The sequence below is a fragment of the Acanthaster planci genome, linkage group LG19, assembly GCF_054643075.1.
Source record: "Acanthaster planci isolate LZ-2023a linkage group LG19, COTS_SCS, whole genome shotgun sequence".
In the NCBI taxonomy this organism is placed as follows: Eukaryota; Metazoa; Echinodermata; class Asteroidea; order Valvatida; family Acanthasteridae; genus Acanthaster; species Acanthaster planci.
In genome coordinates, this window is record NC_141795.1 from 10977061 (window position 1) to 10994980 (window position 17920).

Here is a 17920-nt window from a genome sequence, read left to right on the forward strand (position 1 = left end):
ACTGTATACCTACTGAATTGATTATACTAACTTGAAATAGTATTTACCTGAATCATACATGACATAGTGTTCTGTTCGCCAACATGTAGTTATAGATAAAACCTCATTTTTTGCCCGTGTGCACAAGCTGGGACTCGGCATTGCGCACTCCCATGTTTTCATGTGTTGGATCGAGGAAGACACGTGCGCAAACTAAACGCTTTCCTATTCTCGGCTGCACGATTTAAGGATACACATTTTTTCTTGAAGTCAGTAGTACATGTGTGCACTTAGCAATATGTTTTGTACGTACGATTCTTTTGTAATTTTTGTATACTTTGTGGCTGCACAAAATTCATGTACGAAAACAAACATGTCGGGTTTTATACTAATCTCTGGTGTTTGACTTTACCTATTAAACTTTAATGCACAGTAAATTAAAACAATAAAAAAAATTTTATCTAATGCTGCAGGCGAACTGCCGAACCAAGGTAAAAATCATCAAACAAGGCACTTTTGAACCGAACCAATCTGTTCGGTTCGGATGTATGGCTTTAATAAGGCATTTCATTGATAGCACGCGGGAATACATACAAGAAAACTTAATAAAAAACAAACACAACGAAAAATGGATAACGAGTTGTACAGCGTGCTGTACACGTGTGTGAACATACTGAAACTTACAATGGCCCGCATCATGAGATGGTTGTAAAAAGCATGTGGTGAGAATCACTCAGAAATCAACCAAGAACATGCAACATACGGCACTGTCGCTGCATAACATTTCTAAATTCTCACTACATCCATTCGTGCTCATGTATATTCAGATTTATTATTATATTTGCCAATCTCCGATAGCCACACCCATACATTCCATATTGTCTCAGGCCAATTGTCTCATAAATTGCCGCACAAAACGAATTTTGATTGGATGCTGATCACAGTCGGGCTCGCGCTCGATCCAAGGCATCCCTGGATGAAAATTTTGCCAAGCGGTTCGGTGCAAGCTGTGCTTCAGCGCAGCGCGTGAGGAGATTTTTGTTCGCATGGCGGCTTAACTTGCCCTTCATTTGACCATGACGGGTTTGATCGTAGTGCGAATACGTTATAATGGATTTTGCAAGATCTCAAATAACTAAATGCTGTTATCCCTCCAAAAGCGGCTGATGGAAAATCACCCCTTTGGTCATGTGCACGCCGTCCTTGGAAAGGTTCCTCCTCAGATATGAAACGAAATCCATTTTCGTATGTAACAGTGAGAAGATGAGATCGACACGGATGGTGTGCATTATCTCACTCCAGTTCTTTATTATGGTGTCGCCACAAGAAAAACCCCCTAGCCCAGTCAATCTAGGGCTAACATGAGGTGTAAAGGCTATAAATGAAACTTCTGCCAGCAACTACTGTGGTGTTGTCTGTACCAGCGCTGTGGGGTGAATGACTCACTGAACAAAGAGCTGGCAATAAACTAATGTTGAACAAGCATAGCTATCAAACGAGGGCGCTGCGCAAGGGCTATATGTAAATGACCTGTCACATACTCCCCTGCTTAAAGGTTGGCGCCTCGACAACCTCTTGTAATCATATGTTCTAACGAGCCTTAAGTTTAACAGAAAAATTATACAAGGAAGAATACGTCATAGAGTCCGAAATCATCTTGGTTGGACTCCGGCCAACATCTGCGCTAGCAGCAGCTGTGTACGACTAATGTCTGCCAGGACTTGGGGGTCGACACTTGGTGCTGTAACAGGTGCTGCAGGTATCTCGCACTGGACAGCAGATCTTGGCAGGTGATGAGGGTTGGCATGCTGACCTGCCCCTGTGCGGCTTGTCCGGCGAACTGGTACTGGCTGCTCATCTGCGTTGCTGCTGAAGTCGTCGTCACCGGGAGTAGAATCATCCGGAGTGGCACTGGTATGGCAAGCTAGCAAATCTGTAGGATGTTCCTCAGTGGGAGCATGCTCTGAAGGGGTGTGCTCCACTTCGGGATTTGGCGCTGGCTGGGCATGGCCGCTGAGGTGATGCTCCCCTGCTTTTTTAGAAGCAGCAGGTTGTCCCTCTGGCTCCTGTTTGTCTGCTGGCACCTCTGGTGTCGTACCCTGCCGCTGTATAATGAGAAGCTCATCGTCTGTATCCTCATCCTCGTCAGCTTGCACCACGAAGCCCGGAGCATCTTGACGGTATCCAGGTTCCGGCGTCTTACTCCCATCCAGCAGCAAGGTGGTTCCACGAAGCAGCTCTCTCCGGTGTAGCGTCTTTTCCTTCCCCTCCCCATCGAGTGGAGCAACGGTGTAGACGTGCCCAGTGGGATCAGGTCTCCCTATCACCTTGAAGGGTTTGCTGTCCCACGCATCTTGGATTTTATTTCTGCCCTCGATGTTGCGGTTACGGAGGAACACTCTGGTACCAATGTCCAGATCTTCATTCTTGGCTGTTTCGTTGTGCCTCTTCTGCCTTCGCGAAGCCTCTTCCTCAGTTTTCCTTGAAGCCAAGTGAAATGCCAGGCTTATCCGTGCGTGGTGGTCAGCTACCCACTGATGCAACCCATCGTCGTTATCTTCTGGTTGGTGGTCTGTACCTAGCAGGTGGTCGATTGGCAGCCTTGGTTCATGCCCGAAGAATAAGTAGTATGGGGAGTAGCCCGTCGACGAATGTGGTGTTGCATTGTACGCATAGATGATCTCGGGCAAAAGTTCCGGCCATCGACGCTTCTTCTCTGGGGGCAGTGTCCTCAGGCGGTCATGGAGAGTGCGGTTGAACCGCTCGCATTGGCCGTTACCTTCGGGGTGGTAAGGTGTTGTGCGACTTTTGGAGATACCATACATGCTGCACAGCTCGCTGATAACCCTACTCTCGAAATTCCTTCCCTGGTCGCTATGCAGGCGGCACGGCACTCCGAACTTCACAAACCAGTCACGCACAAGGACACGAGCAACAGTTGTTGCCTTCTGGTCCTTGCATGGGATGGCCTGGGTGAACTTGGTGAAGATGTCAGTCAGGACGAGCACATTCTCTATGTTGTTCGTCCCAGGCTCAAGAACAGTGAAGTCCATTGCGAGAACCTCCAGTGGCTTTTTAGCGATGAAAGAACCCATCGTAGGATGCAACTTTCTACCGGCCTTGGCTAACATACATCTGTTGCAGTCCCGGCAATGTGCTTCAATATCCTTGGCCATCCCTGGCCAATAGCATCGCCTCTGTACTAGCTTTGTAGTTCTCTCAACACCCTGATGCCCAAGTTCGTCATGCAGTGCAACAAGTACCTTGTTTCTCAGTGCCAAGGGTAGAAGAAGCTGATGGCACATTTCTCCAGCATCTGTCCTCCTCTTGTAAAGGACACCATCTTTCACCTCCAAAGCATCCCAGAATTTCAACAGCTTGCGGACTTCTTTGGCCTCCCTCATAATCTGGTCAGGTCGTGGTCTACTCTGTCCCTCCCATAAAAGCCAAAGTGGTCCAAGGAAGTCGTCACTCTTTTGAAGTGCGGTGAGATCTTCCGGTGACAGAGATGGTAGTGTTGCTGTTGCCATGGGAACTGTCACAGCTGGCTTGGCGCGAACCTCATTTAAGCCAGCTTCTTGTAGGGTACTCCTGATGCATTGTCTCACAACCACAGGGATGCTGGTAGCACTGGTTTCGCTGATGGCAGCAGCAGCTGTGGTCTCTTCAAACCGTACTGATTTTGGTTCATCACCGTGCTCTCTCTTTCTGCTCAAAGAATCGGCATTGCTGTTGTTCCGCCCGGGTTTATACTTGATGCTAAACCGGAACTGTGCTAATTCGGCGGCCCATCTCGTCTCAACTGCACCCAGTTTGGAATTGGAGTGGAGGTAGCTCAAGGGGTTGTTGTCCGTGTAGACAACAAAGTCGGCTCCCAGCAGAATGTCACGGAATTTTACGGTTATTGCCCACCGCAGTGCCAAAAGCTCCAACTTCATGCTGCTGTAGTTGTCCATGTTGCGCTCGCTCCCGCGGAGACCTCTGCTGGCATATCCAAGAACTACACGACCAGTGTCCTGTTCTTGGGACAGAACAGCACCAAGACCAAGATGACTGGCATCAACTTCCAGGATGAATGGACGTTTGAAGTCAGGATAGCCAAGAAGAGGAGCCGACGTTAGGAGTGACTTCAACTCGTTGAAGGAGACTTCGCAGGCTTCATTCCATGATTCAGGAAGTTGAAGCTGGGATGGGACGACTCTTTTGCCCTTCTTCTTCTTTGGACCACCAAGCAGCGCATGAAGTGGGGCGGCGACTTTGGCAAAACCTTGAACAAAGCGCCGGTAGTAGCTAGCAAGGCCTAAAAAGCTTCGAAGCTCACCCTCGTTGGTTGGTCTCTTCCACTCAGCTACAGCACGTATCTTCTCTGGATCTGGTGCAATTCCACCCGCTGATACTTCATGGCCTAAATACTTCAGCTTGTTGGCAAACCAGTGACACTTTTCTGGTTTCACCATCAGGTTGAATTGACGGAGGCGATCAAGCACCATCTGGAGTCGCTCAAGTGTCTCGTTGAACGTCTTGCCAAACACAAGAATGTCATCGAGGTAGACAATCAAGGACTGGAAATTCTTATCTCCAAAGGCCCTGTCCATGAGACGCATGAAGGTGGCAGGTGCATTGCAGAGCCCAAACGGCATTCGTGTGAACTCGTACAAGCCACCTACACCAACACGGAAGGCGGTCTTCTCGATGTCTCTCTCTTCGATGGGGATTTGGTAGAACCCATGGGCAAGGTCGAGGCTGCAGAAATACTTGGCCCCATTCAGTGCGTCGAGTGCTTCATCGATTCGTGGAAGGGGATACGCGTCCTTGTGTGTCTTCGCATTCAGGGCCCTGTAGTCGACGCACATTCTGAGTTTCCCATTGCTTTTACGGACAAGGACGACTGGTGAGGCATATGGGCTCGAAGACTCTCGTATGACGCCACGGTCTAGGGACGCCTGAATGTGGTCTCTAACTTCTGGCCATAAGTGTGGGGGAATACGTCTGTGGGGCACCTTGACAGGTATATCATCAGTAGTGATGATCCGATGCTCTATCTTACTGCAGAAACCGATGTCATCTTCATCTTTGCTGAAGACATCACTGTATCTAGAAATCAGTCCTCTCAAACTGCAGCGCTGCTCGTCGCTGATGTCCTCACCGATCGTCAACCGCGTCATCAGATCGGATAAAAGATCATCACTCTCAGGGGTTTGATGGGCAGAAACCTCACAGTCGGATGCAACTGTTCGAGGGCAGGGGTACTCAGAGAATTCACGAGAGAGTACTGCAACTGGGGTCTTCGGCTGAAGGTACAAGTCACTGTCACTGAAATTAGCAACTTGAACGGGGACTCTGCCGGCCTTATCAACACTGACAAGGGTTGGTGCAATCATCAGACCTTTCGGAAGGTGCTTCGTGTGCACATCAAGTTCTTCCACCATTGCTTGGTAGACATCATTGCTAGGCCTGACAGAGCACTGTACAACGTGCAGAGACATCGCTGGTACTAGAATCGGCTTCTGACCAGAAATGCGGACATTCCTGGGTTTGTCTAATTGATGGGAGGCACTCCGTATCTCCTCATAGAGAGCTAGGACATTAGCCCACTCGGTTCCACCGGAACCGTCTTCCAGGCTGCGCAGGAATCCGGGTCCGATTGTCTTTTGCAGTGCGTCTCTCATGTCTCTGAAAATGTTCGAGCCGATGACCCCAGGCACTTCTTGTTTCCTTTCAGACATTGCTGTGCCAACTGGGTCCTTCACCACAAGGAAACCTACTTTGTCAAACGTTTGTCCCAATGCCTGAAGTGACAGCTCAATGTAACCCAGATAGGGGATTGCAGCACCCTGGGCACCAGAGATGTGGAGTAAGTCGCGGATATCAACCAACTCTTCCGTGGAGAAGTTCTCTCTAAAGCAGGATTCGGTTAGTGTGGATACCTGTGCTCCGGTGTCAAGTAGGCATATCAAGCTTTACTCCAAGCTTTACTTGTGCAACTGGGCAGTCCCCTACTATTTTCTGGATAATCGAGCCTCTGTCTTGCAAAACTTGGTGGCCTGTCGTTTGGCTCACAATGGCAGGCCAACCTAGTTTAATGGCTGTTGGAAGGAAGGATGCTGGGGAACAAACTGCGGCTGGGTAGACTGCTGGGGAACGGACTGCTCTGGAGTAAACTGTTGAGCACGGGGGTTGAACGTACTTCGTTGGGCTTGCTCTGAAGGAGATCCATTACCACGTGGGCGGTGAGGGCAGTTACGCTTCAAATGCCCTGTTGACTGACAAGTGTAGCACCTGCGGGGTTGCGGCTGACTCCATCCCCGTGGTCTCTCACTGAGGGCCTTGATGAGGGCATCTATTTGCTGCTGTTGGTGCTGCAGCTGTTGCCCCTGCTTCTCGAGTAAAGCCTTCATATCACATGTACTATCTGTAGCCTTTACTTCCTGCACTGCAGCCTCCTTCCGGAGATTTCCTTGTCTCCGACCCAGCCACTCGATAGCGCGATCCCTGACATCAAAGAAGGACAGGGTGGGGGCTTCCATATTGAGCCTGCGTAGCTCCCGCTGTAGGCCCTCATCGCGAACTGCCTCCGCGAGTCGGCCCTTGAGTGTCCTTTCTCTAGATGCCTCACAAGCCCCATCTAGTTTCGCCATCCTGGTGAAGAGCTCCACCAGCTCAAGCGAACAAGTGAGTAGGTCTTCCTGTGGTCCCTGGCGGTATGAGAAAAATTTCTGCTGCAACTGTGGGAGTGTGTCGCCATCCCCAAAGACCTTTAGTAGTACCCTGAAGATTTCCTCTGGTTCGGCTGCCACCTCGTCTCCTCGCCCTAGTACCTCCTGACGGGCCTTCCCAGCAAGGTGGTCGAGGATGAACGAAGCACCCTCTTCAGTGGTCAGCTGCCTGGATGCCAGTTGTCCCCTGACATCGCTCACCCACTCCCGGATGGACGGGTCTCCGGACTTCTCTGGGGCATTCCGGAAACGCTCCAATCTCCGTCCTGAGGCAACATAGATCTGCTTGGGCGCGGTGGATGATGGGGTGGATGACGGGGTGGATGAACTGCCAACTGCACTCTTCTCGTGGGCCTGCAGTGCTGCCTTCACGGCCTCCAGCTCCTTACGCAGCTCCTCCAACTCCATCTTCCTCCAGTGAACTTGCTGCCTCAGTTATAGCTCGGCTTATCAACCAGAGAAGCTGAAACTCGTAGCTCACCTCACTGGGCTAGGGGCTGTAGCGTTGAGCACACCATCCTGTCTACGACGCCAAATGTAACAGTGAGAAGATGAGATCGACACGGATGGTGTGCATTATCTCACTCCAGTTCTTTATTATGGTGTCGCCACAAGAAAAACCCCCTAGCCCAGTCAATCTAGGGCTAACATGAGGTGTAAAGGCTATAAATGAAACTTCTGCCAGCAACTACTGTGGTGTTGTCTGTACCAGCGCTGTGGGGTGAATGACTCACTGAACAAAGAGCTGGCAATAAACTAATGTTGAACAAGCATAGCTATCAAACGAGGGCGCTGCGCAAGGGCTACATGTAAATGACCTGTCACATACAAAACTGAGGAAGAGGCTTCGCGAAGGCAGAAGAGGCACAACGAAACAGCCAAGAATGAAGATCTGGACATTGGTACCAGAGTGTTCCTCCGTAACCGCAACATCGAGGGCAGAAATAAAATCCAAGATGCGTGGGACAGCAAACCCTTCAAGGTGATAGGGAGACCTGATCCCACTGGGCACGTCTACACCGTTGCTCCACTCGATGGGGAGGGGAAGGAAAAGACGCTACACCGGAGAGAGCTGCTTCGTGGAACCACCTTGCTGCTGGATGGGAGTAAGACGCCGGAACCTGGATACCGTCAAGATGCTCCGGGCTTCGTGGTGCAAGCTGACGAGGATGAGGATACAGACGATGAGCTTCTCATTATACAGCGGCAGGGTACGACACCAGAGGTGCCAGCAGACAAACAGGAGCCAGAGGGACAACCTGCTGCTTCTAAAAAAAGCAGGGGAGCATCACCTCAGCGGCCATGCCCAGCCAGCGCCAAATCCCGAAGTGGAGCACACCCCTTCAGAGCATGCTCCCACTGAGGAACATCCTACAGATTTGCTAGCTTGCCATACCAGTGCCACTCCGGATGATTCTACTCCCGGTGACGACGACTTCAGCAGCAACGCAGATGAGCAGCCAGTACCAGTTCGCCGGACAAGCCGCACAGGGGCAGGTCAGCATGCCAACCCTCATCACCTGCCAAGATCTGCTGTCCAGTGCGAGATACCTGCAGCACCTGTTACAGCACCAAGTGTCGACCCCCAAGTCCTGGCAGACATTAGTCGTACACAGCTGCTGCTAGCGCAGATGTTGGCCGGAGTCCAACCAAGATGATTTCGGACTCTATGACGTATTCTTCCTTGTATAATTTTTCTGTTAAACTTAAGGCTCGTTAGAACATATGATTACAAGAGGTTGTCGAGGCGCCAACCTTTAAGCAGGGGAGTATGTGACAGGTCATTTACATATAGCCCTTGCGCAGCGCCCTCGTTTGATAGCTATGCTTGTTCAACATTAGTTTATTGCCAGCTCTTTGTTCAGTGAGTCATTCACCCCACAGCGCTGGTACAGACAACACCACAGTAGTTGCTGGCAGAAGTTTCATTTATAGCCTTTACACCTCATGTTAGCCCTAGATTGACTGGGCTAGGGGGTTTTTCTTGTGGCGACACCATAATAAAGAACTGGAGTGAGATAATGCACACCATCCGTGTCGATCTCATCTTCTCACTGTTACACGTAGTTGAATCTATTTTGCAAAAATAACCCAAAACACAATTCGCTTGAAATTTGTTTTTAATCTTGTATTCTGTACTGAAGGAGGAAAGTCTTATTTGAGCATGCTGTTTTTTCTATTTGCATATACTTTCATTTTGTTGAGTCAAGCGTGGTCTGAACACAACCGCTTTAGGTCAGCAAAACACAGTCAGAAACTGTCACACCTCCAAGCGGTAACTTTATATGGAATGTACTTGTAAACAAACTCTGGGGAAACAGTTTAAAAAAAGAAAATGTATTCAAATCAAAGTTCCTCGTGGATGGAGAGAGATGGGAGATTCATAATTTTATACGCAGAAATACCATATAGGCCTATGCAGCACGATCGTAGTGAGCCTTTCGATGTATCACTGTGCATTGTACGTGTACATGTGTGTACATGTCTGAACCCCAGCCGATCCGAAGTTCGGCAAAAAATTTCCGAGCCGTGTCTGAATTGAACCGAACCTCAACACATACTTGCAGCACTATTTGATGCGGAGTTTGACTTTCATTATTACCTTCAAAGAACATGGTACACCTGACTGAAGTTCAAAATAAATTCATATTGTGTCTATGTGGATATTTCCTTTCAGAGACGACAGATCAGGCAGTAAATTGAGGCAACTGTGTTTGGCATTTCCTGTCACTCCCATATAAACGTATTTATTTTCCAGTCTAAAAAGCCTTAAAGACGAACAATGATCTTGTGGCTTTTGTCGTGAAGTACCCACTCAAAACGTTTCCGAAGCTAGAGAAATGTCTGTAGCCTAGAATGCAGTTGATTTTGTGTCTCTATCAGGAGGTGTTAACCACTAATCCTTATGGCCAGCCAAGGAGGGCTGACCGGGCCCACTGAAGTTCTTGAATAGGATCTATTGTTCACAACTAGGGTTTGTAAGCCACAAACTCCATTGTTGTCAGGGTTGCTCGTGAAGCTAGACAGTCCAAGGCAGACGGTTCTTTTCAAACCGTTGAACTGTCCCACACCAAAACATGAACAGAATGAAGGGGGATTAACACCAACCGTTGAATTGTTTCTAAACCGTTTGTATTTTGACCTCATGCCTAAGGGACCAGAGGCAGACGGCGGACCATCGCCCCGCAAGCCCTGTTGTGCCATCAGCTGGTAGGGTCGCTCAGGGATGTGGCGGGTAGTGACACTCAGTACCCGTAGCATAGAGAAGAAGCAGCTTGTTAGGCTTTGGTCAACAATGATCAAGGGTAACGTCAGCTTGGCCCGACCGGTAGGCACCTGGAGTAGTCATCATTGATCAAGGATAATGTTGCAGTAACTGCTCGCTCAACCCGATCAATGTAGATAAGGGTCTGGGGTATCTTGTGGCAGCTGCTCACTCAACCCAGGCCCATTGGGTCTCTCCCCGTCATGGCCGTTAATCTCGGATAACGCAAACCGTACCACAAAGGAGCGAGGTAGCCCACCAGCCACGCTCCACGGCCAGGCCCATAACAGCATCGGGCCATTATTGTTCAAACGCATGCACCACATTGAGAACAAAGGGCTGTCCGCTAGCCCTGTTCAATGGCCATACAAATACACAACACAGTCCAACGGTAGATAATGCACAGAAAAAAGGGGCAGAAAAGAACAAGTACAAAATACAAACAAAAGCACTCTTACCAATAGCACAGAAATACTCTTTATTCGTACTAAGGAATCAAGTCAATTCACAAACGCCAAAGGTTACGGAACTCGAAATTCTGAAAATGCCATAAAGACACGGGCGTAAATTAAAGGCGCTGAGGAAACAAGAACGAACAAGGCAGCAGGACCGCTGCTAGAATAATTTTTCAGGCCGACGACCATTATGTAACTATTGCGCATGTGCGAATACACAACAAAATGTATGCACAGTCTATGGGGACCAAACGCAAATGAAACGTATAGCAGATTTCTGTTTCCCACCTACATGTAGGAGGCATGTTCCAACGAGATTTGTCCAGGATTGTCTCTAAAAAGTCCGCCTAATCGTAACACAGGGCATGTACATCCCACTCTTTAAAATGCTGCATGCGCACACATGATAACGACAGCAACGGTACACCAGGTCAACTTGAAAAGGAGAGTCACTCACACCCTTTTTGTTTTTTAATAGTTCACCGTTGAAATATTTCATCTGAAAACCCAATCAGAAAGTGGAAAGAGGTCAGACAGAATTGTGTACTCCTCATTTAACCTTATAGCCCTTCAGACCAAATAAAAAACTTCATTTAAGAGAGAGATGTTTGATGAAATTGTATGATGCACCATTCACAATGCACCCGACTTATCCCATTTTCAATGGCCAACTTGCCTCTTGTTGCTGATACCCGCGAGCAGCAATCCCATTTGTGCAAATTTACTATGGACCCTTCCACTGAAAAAAATTCCCTACCTGGACAGAATAGTTGGAACACCTTGTGGAAAGCACGGTGAAAAGATCCCCCCTCCCCCATTCAATGTTGCACTCAATTATTGAACAAAGATTCGGCCCAACTTACCCAATGAGAAAAAACGTTGACGGGGGCGAAGGGAAGGCATGTTCCAATGAGATTTGTCCAGGATTGCAGACGTGAGTTGTAGGTAGAACCCGGATAAGTTGAAGAATTATTATTGAATGAGTTTATTAAGCGCAAATTCAATTCAAAAAATAAAATGAATGAGCATTCATGTATTGGACGGACCAACAGAGCCCGATGTGAAGTTGGAAATGACGTTTGAAGTAGGAAGCAGAGCCGGCTACAAATCCGGGTGAGGATCCGGATGAAGATCCTCACACGGGGGATTTGGGTCAGAAGTAGTCACTGGGGGAGTGAGGTTGACTCGAGGTGGCCGACTATAGTGGACACCATCTTCGAGAGAGCGGGCCACTGTCATCAAATTAGATGAAGAAATATCTTGCTTAGGTGTAAAGCAAGATTTTATCATTATTATTTTATTCATACCAACAATGTACATCACAAAGGGATGGGCATAGGAAAGACGAAAGTATTAAATGAAATTATTTTGTTCCAAAAGACCTGTCTCTGCACATCCAGTTGTGAGATAAAAATATAAAATATGTACAAATGTATATATACTTGAGTAAAAAAAACCAACCCAACAATAAGAATTATTGAAAGACGACAATAATTAATCATTAATAAGGATACCCAATATCTAAGACAAAAAAATATACAAATATCAAAACAATAACTGACTAAAAACAAATAAATGGTGCTTCCCAATTTTAAATTGACAAATTATACCATAATAAATTAAACATTAAAACAACATAATGTGAAATGAGATAAACGAGTATGTAAATACATGTATAATGAAAACAAGGGAGGAGAAAGAACCACGATTGACTGTGAAGAATCATCATTAAAGCTAAAATTGTATTGATTATGGCAATACCTTGATACTTAAAAAAATGTATGGATTGTAGCCTTAAGAGATAGATGTGTACGTATGGTCAGTATGCTACAGTTGATTAATACAGATAGAAAACACTCTTTTACAGCAATGCAAGAAAACTTGAGAAGGGCTGTAAGATGATGGCATTATGAACGTATTCAGGGAGATTAGACCATAAACAAGGAAACAGATGGAAACAAGATCAGTGTAAAGGTTGAGTTCTGGCTTGAAGATGATTAAACTGAGTGGCCCGACGCTGGATACTTTCTAGAAGAACTTCTTGTTTTTTGTTATGTGGCAACCAGGCGGGAACACCGTACTCTAGGATTGGAAGTACAAGGACCTTATAAAGGCACGATTTGGCAGAAACTGAGGCATCAAAAGCCACTGTTTTAATGAGGCCAAGCATACAGTTAGCAGATGAATTTACATTCTTAATGTGGTCATTCCAGGAGAGTTGAGCACTTAGAGTGATGCCAAGGTACTTGACTGTTGGTGTAGCTGTGAGAGGGGCACCTGAAAGATCATAGGCTGGGAGGGATTGGTTGTGTTTACGAGATATGTGCATAATTTGGATTTTGAAGTATTAAATGTCAAACCATTGGAATCACTCCAAGCACTTCATGAATACAAACATCAAGTTGTGTACAAATGGGGCAGTATACTAACACATCAATTGCCAAGAAAGCACACTGGGAGTTAATATAATGCAAAATATTATTAATGAAAATATTAAATAGTAGGGGCCCCAAAACATTACCATGAGGAACACCGGACTTCACTACAGACCACTCCGAGGCTTGTCCAAGCAAAGTTACTCTCTGCAGATGGCCAACAAGGAAGTTTTTTATCCAGCTCCAGAGAGCACCCTTTACATTGCATCTAGAAGCAAGCTTGTGGAGAAGTACATGTATGTCATGTAGCATACAGTCGAAGGCTTTGCTCATATCTAAAAATACAGCATCAATTCTAAGTGGGCTACACTTATCTAACTCTGCTGCCCATGCATGGTATACACTAACTAGTTGAGTTACACAAAATCTACGAGGCATTAACCCCTTTGTGTCGGGAGGTGGCTAGACACAATGTAAAAATTGAGATCCTCAGCCCGCTTTTCAGCTATTATTCTCGGCCCACACTCGAGCGAACACGGTGAAAGAGGGCAGACCCTGGTAATTGGTCTTTGTGTGTAGCCCAGAAATGACAAGACCGAATTCGCATCATAATCACAAGCTTCACAATAGTCCCCACTTTGAAAAGAGGCAACGGGAATGTGGAAGGGTGAGTAGAGCTGCATGCCACCAAACAATCGGCCTTTTCACTGTGTAATTCAAAGCGTGCAGAGCATGCAGGGCCACAAACCGAGAATTTGTGGTTTGGCAGGTGGCTTTCGTGGCCAAGCAAGGCTGGAATTCTTGGAGTCGGCTTTCGGGAAGAAATTCCAGTTGTCAAGGGGTTAAGCCATGTTAATTGGTAGAAATCAAGCAACAATCACCCAAGTGCCCAAGAATACCATCAGAGATGACTCTTTCCATGATTTTACAACCCGGTAGTTCTATACAACAGCGAACACCTGATTTAACAACAAGAGTTATATTGGCAGTTTTCCATGCCAGGGAAAGACAACCGGATCTAATGGAAGTGGCGAAGATTCTGCTCAAGAGAGATCAAATTTACAGTATTACTCAGGAATCTTTCACCAACACCATCAGGCCCAGGTACATGTACCTTCCCAACCGGCAGGGATGAGATGATTCGATGGATACTACCTGGCATAAATTGAATAGAAGAGCATCAACAGGGAGATCACAGGAAGGTGGAGAATCTGGAACACTGATGGGTTCAGAAAATAATGAAATAGCTGTTGAAAGCATTGGCCGTGACAAGTGGGTCAGTATATATGCCATTACCATGCTAAAAAGACAGAGGAGTGCGAGATTGCTTTTTGCTTCTCATAAATGCCCCTAATCTTTTTCTGCTATCAAGTGAATTAAACATTTGATCCACATAGGCTTTATACGCTTTACGACTGCACATTTTGTAGCAGTTCAGTCTTCAATCAGCCTGGAAGTTTTGGCTGTTTCAGTGTGCAGAGGTGTTTCATTTTCATTTCAAAGTTCACCACGGGGCAGTTTCTCTGCTTCTTTGATTCAATTAATTTGCTGGGAAGCGAATCCTTAACTGCTGCTGTGACAATGTCCAAAAAGCCTTCCCAGGATTCTTTGACATCATTTGCATCAAGGAACAAATCCCAAGGTGCATAAGAGAGCAAAGGGTTCAGATGGGTGACTGCAACCGGGTTGTAAGAAACAAATTGTCTTGTAACGGATAGGAGTTGAAGAGAATGATGACAGTTGAGGACAAGTTGGACAGCGTAATAGTCGATGGAAACAGTATCAACACAGGACACGATGTGGGGCGTTCTGCAAAAAATTAAATCAATTGTGGAGCATTTGCACCCAGCAAAAGACGATTAGTACTTACGCTTCTTATGTGCAGGTGATCCGGCCATAGAACCCGAAGGAAGAACCTGAAAACCTGGCGCTGGAGAGCTTTGATGGAAGCACCCTGGTTCGCCAGCCCTAGCCGTTAGCCAGAAGTCGTGGCAATGAATGGCATTAGAAAACCATGCAGAGCTGCCAACTTTGGAAAAGAACAACCAGGGAGATGTTTTGGGGAAGGGGGATGTATGGGCAAGTGCAAAGCCATGGGGTCCGGGGCCTGCTTAAGGGCCCTGGAAAATTTTGCATTGTAGATGCTATATGGTGCAATCTGAGGCATCTCCTGGCCACATTCCTCTTCATTTTGGGTGCAGTGGTTATACTACAGTGGTTCTTCTTTTCAGTGGTTCTTCTTTTTCATCATGTGAAGCCTCAAATTTTATTGCAGAAGCTTTCAGGTGTATCTTTATATACCAGTCTAAATAACATTAAGATAAAGTTTCAGTTCATTACTCTTAACCACTTCCTGCCAGGTGGATTTCTCTTGAGCGGGATGAGATGACGAGACCTTTTCAAGATTTTCCATTTTCAAAAATTCTTCAAAAATTCATGTATTCATTTAATGGACGTTTACACCCGCACGAATGACTGTCTGGTGGCTACTCCAATCTGACAGCAACCTTCATTGACGCCCAAGTATTCAGCCCAGGCCTGCAGCCCTGTAAAAGAGAGCCCAGAATTGTGAGGTGTTGCATAATTTCCTTTGTTCAAGTGAATGCCAGTAGCCCCTTTTTTTTTACGCAGCTGGATAAGCAAGCAGCAGTGCTGTGTTGCTCGTCAATGGGGCCCTGGAGCACTTTTGTCCGTGGCACTAATCTGCAGGCGTGCTATGCCCAAAAAAGCAGTATACTGTTTCAAACAGTGCCAGATTACGTTTGAAAATTCAAATTATTACTTTAAACAATGCTCAGAACTGGAAATCATATTGACACATTGCTGAAACATTTTTTAAAATCTGCCCCTATTTGTGCTCTGCTGCTTCAGTGTGCAGCTTCATCAGTGTTCAATGTTCTGCTTTATAGGGTATTTTCTCAGGAAAACTTGTGAATTCTCGAGGTAACATACCAGTAACTCTGACTTCCCAGATTGCCAATGGTCACCTCTGGTGATGAAGGTGCCCTCATCTCCATGTAATTTGCTGGGGTTACAAGGTAGCCCAGTGTTGGGGAAGTCATGATCATTCAAATTGGGGCTGTCACTGGTTGGAAAGATTTTGGTGACTCTGCACCTCAAGTTGACTGCTGGTGCTTGGGAGCTGACTTGAACCTTGTTTTTGTTGTCGACCAAAAACATCACCGAAGTTTCGGAGAACTAGCTGCAGGCTTCATGGGCATATTTCACCCGTGAAGAGTAACAATGCTCATCTAAGTTTTGCATTCGCTTATCGTTCCTGTTTGGAGGCACTCTTGCTTCTATCAGCCCCTTGAAGTTCTTGGCATCGTTGTTTCACATTGATGGCACCTTCATCCCTTGATGGATTTGTTTAAGCCTAGACGGATTAAAAAATTAAACAAATAATATTTACGCATTGTATAAGGTCTGACTTGTCCAAAAGTTAAGCGCTGAACACCAACCATTTCAGATTTATTTTTTTGCACGGGAAATTTGCCAAAGGTGTGAACATTAAACCCTCTCAATTTTCACTACTCAGACCTTTAAATTCTCATCATCCCATTGATAACAGTACGTGTAATTGATTTCTCATCCTTGTAAAACCTTTTAGATTTATTTACATGTGTACATGTACACTATTGAGCGCTGGGTGAAAAAAAACTTCACAGAGGGGAAACGAGAGGTTGGACTTCACTGCATGAACTATGATCAGCAAAGCGTGCTTCAACATGTACTTCATATATAAAAAGAACAATGACATGTACACCTTAAACATGTGTCAGGACCGATTTGAATAGGGTTTGAACCTGGATGTAAATTTTTGGGCAAAAGCTAACGTCCAATAAACGTTGAATAAGTTGGATTTTTACTTGTATCAGAGAGAATCGTTCAGAACATTTGATCCACTGTGGTTTGATTTTCCATGTTTTTCTTGAAAATTTTTGCTTTTGTCGGATTGCGTATGAGTAGGATCTTCACTTATTTTGGACAAATCAGTTTCAACATTTGTTCATTATCATGTATTTTTCACTTCGTTACTGATGAAAAATGACATACTTTTACATCTAATCATTCCAGATTTGGGGCAGATTTTTTCTGTTCAAATCAATCATATTTGCACTGGGTTCATGGCTTCATAGCGTAGCGGTCTCGATTCACAATTCAGCTGGTGCTGTGTATCACTTGCCTACACGTACGCCGCACTCGGTGAACATGTACTACGGTGCATTATCAGCATCAGTAGACTTGTCCTGACCTGTACCCCGCATTAGTCTCCATCTCTCACTCAAATGCCATCACTGAACTGCATGAGTAGACACGTCCTTGTTATGCACACACGGACTTGTAACAAGTCTGCTTATGCACGTGATCACAGGGTACATTTTTATCGCATAAGGCACTGCTCAGGACACTATGAACGTATGTGATGACACGAACGGCATAGCATGTAAAACATGGTTGTGTTTTCAGTTTTATTCTGGGCATGATCTAGGGGGCAAAACTGATATTTGATCTTGGTTCAAAGCAGTGTTACGTGAAATCAGGCTTTGTGGCCGGCTGACTATTACATGTATGTGGTTGGGGATCAATGGCCGTGTAATCATGTTGTCATCTTTGCCAAAGTTGGATTTTCTCGTATAGTCGGACCATATATGGAGGAAGGACCATGATCGGTCCCATTAGATCAGCCTTATCCAAGGTTTACATGTAAATGTACATGTATGTACTTGCATATTTCAGAGAAGGGTATGATTTCAAATATATGCTTACATTTCACAACTAAAATAACACCATCATCACTCGTATAAATTCAAAGAGTATGGTAGGAAGAGTGTTGTACTGAAAAAGTAAATAATTGTAGAACTTGCCCAATCTACCATTTAGCTCAGCCAGGCCAGGTGTCACTTGGAAAAATATTTTCTCTAAAATTCACAAGTGTTGTTGCCGAAGTGCCGATAGTATCTCGGCATCTATGTGCTTCAAAGTCATTCTTGTCTACAAATCTGGGAAAAAGCTTGTCAACTGCAGGCTTACCACACTTGTGCTTGGACTTTTTTCCTCAGCCGACAAAGATGTCTTCAGCTTAATTTGCGGGTTGCTATCGATGCCTAAAAAAAAAAACATTGTACA

At 45.9% G+C, this 17920-nt stretch overlaps 3 protein-coding genes across 12 annotated transcripts in view; 1 reads left to right on the top strand and 2 right to left on the bottom strand.

The window, feature by feature from the left end:
* LOC110990340 (vesicle-associated membrane protein 7-like) overlaps positions 1 to 17920 on the bottom strand; it is a 106606-nt gene that overhangs the window by 18753 nt on the left and 69933 nt on the right. For 3 of the 10 annotated variants that reach the window (XR_015428377.1, XR_015428376.1, XR_015428380.1), the window contains 3 exons: positions 17825 to 17898; positions 15743 to 16166; positions 11680 to 15336 (listed from right to left, as the gene is read on the bottom strand). The exons of 5 other annotated variants lie outside the window; for them this stretch is intronic. The gene's annotated coding sequence lies outside the window, so the exon portion shown is untranslated. Of the gene's footprint in view, positions 1 to 11679; positions 15337 to 15742; positions 16167 to 17824; positions 17899 to 17920 lie in introns of those variants that run through there. 2 more of the 10 variants (XR_015428378.1, XR_015428379.1) reach the window with 2 other exon arrangements.
* Positions 6054 to 7505, bottom strand: LOC147796031 (uncharacterized). Its single transcript, XM_087149141.1, has one exon. The coding sequence runs from the start codon at positions 7101 to 7103 to the stop codon at positions 6054 to 6056; it is 1050 nt and encodes a 349-aa protein (XP_087005267.1). The 5' UTR covers positions 7104 to 7505.
* Positions 7532 to 8903, top strand: LOC147796032 (uncharacterized). The gene has a single exon (XM_087149147.1). It carries the CDS (start codon positions 7730 to 7732, stop codon positions 8351 to 8353), a length of 624 nt encoding a protein of 207 aa, XP_087005273.1. The 5' UTR covers positions 7532 to 7729; the 3' UTR covers positions 8354 to 8903.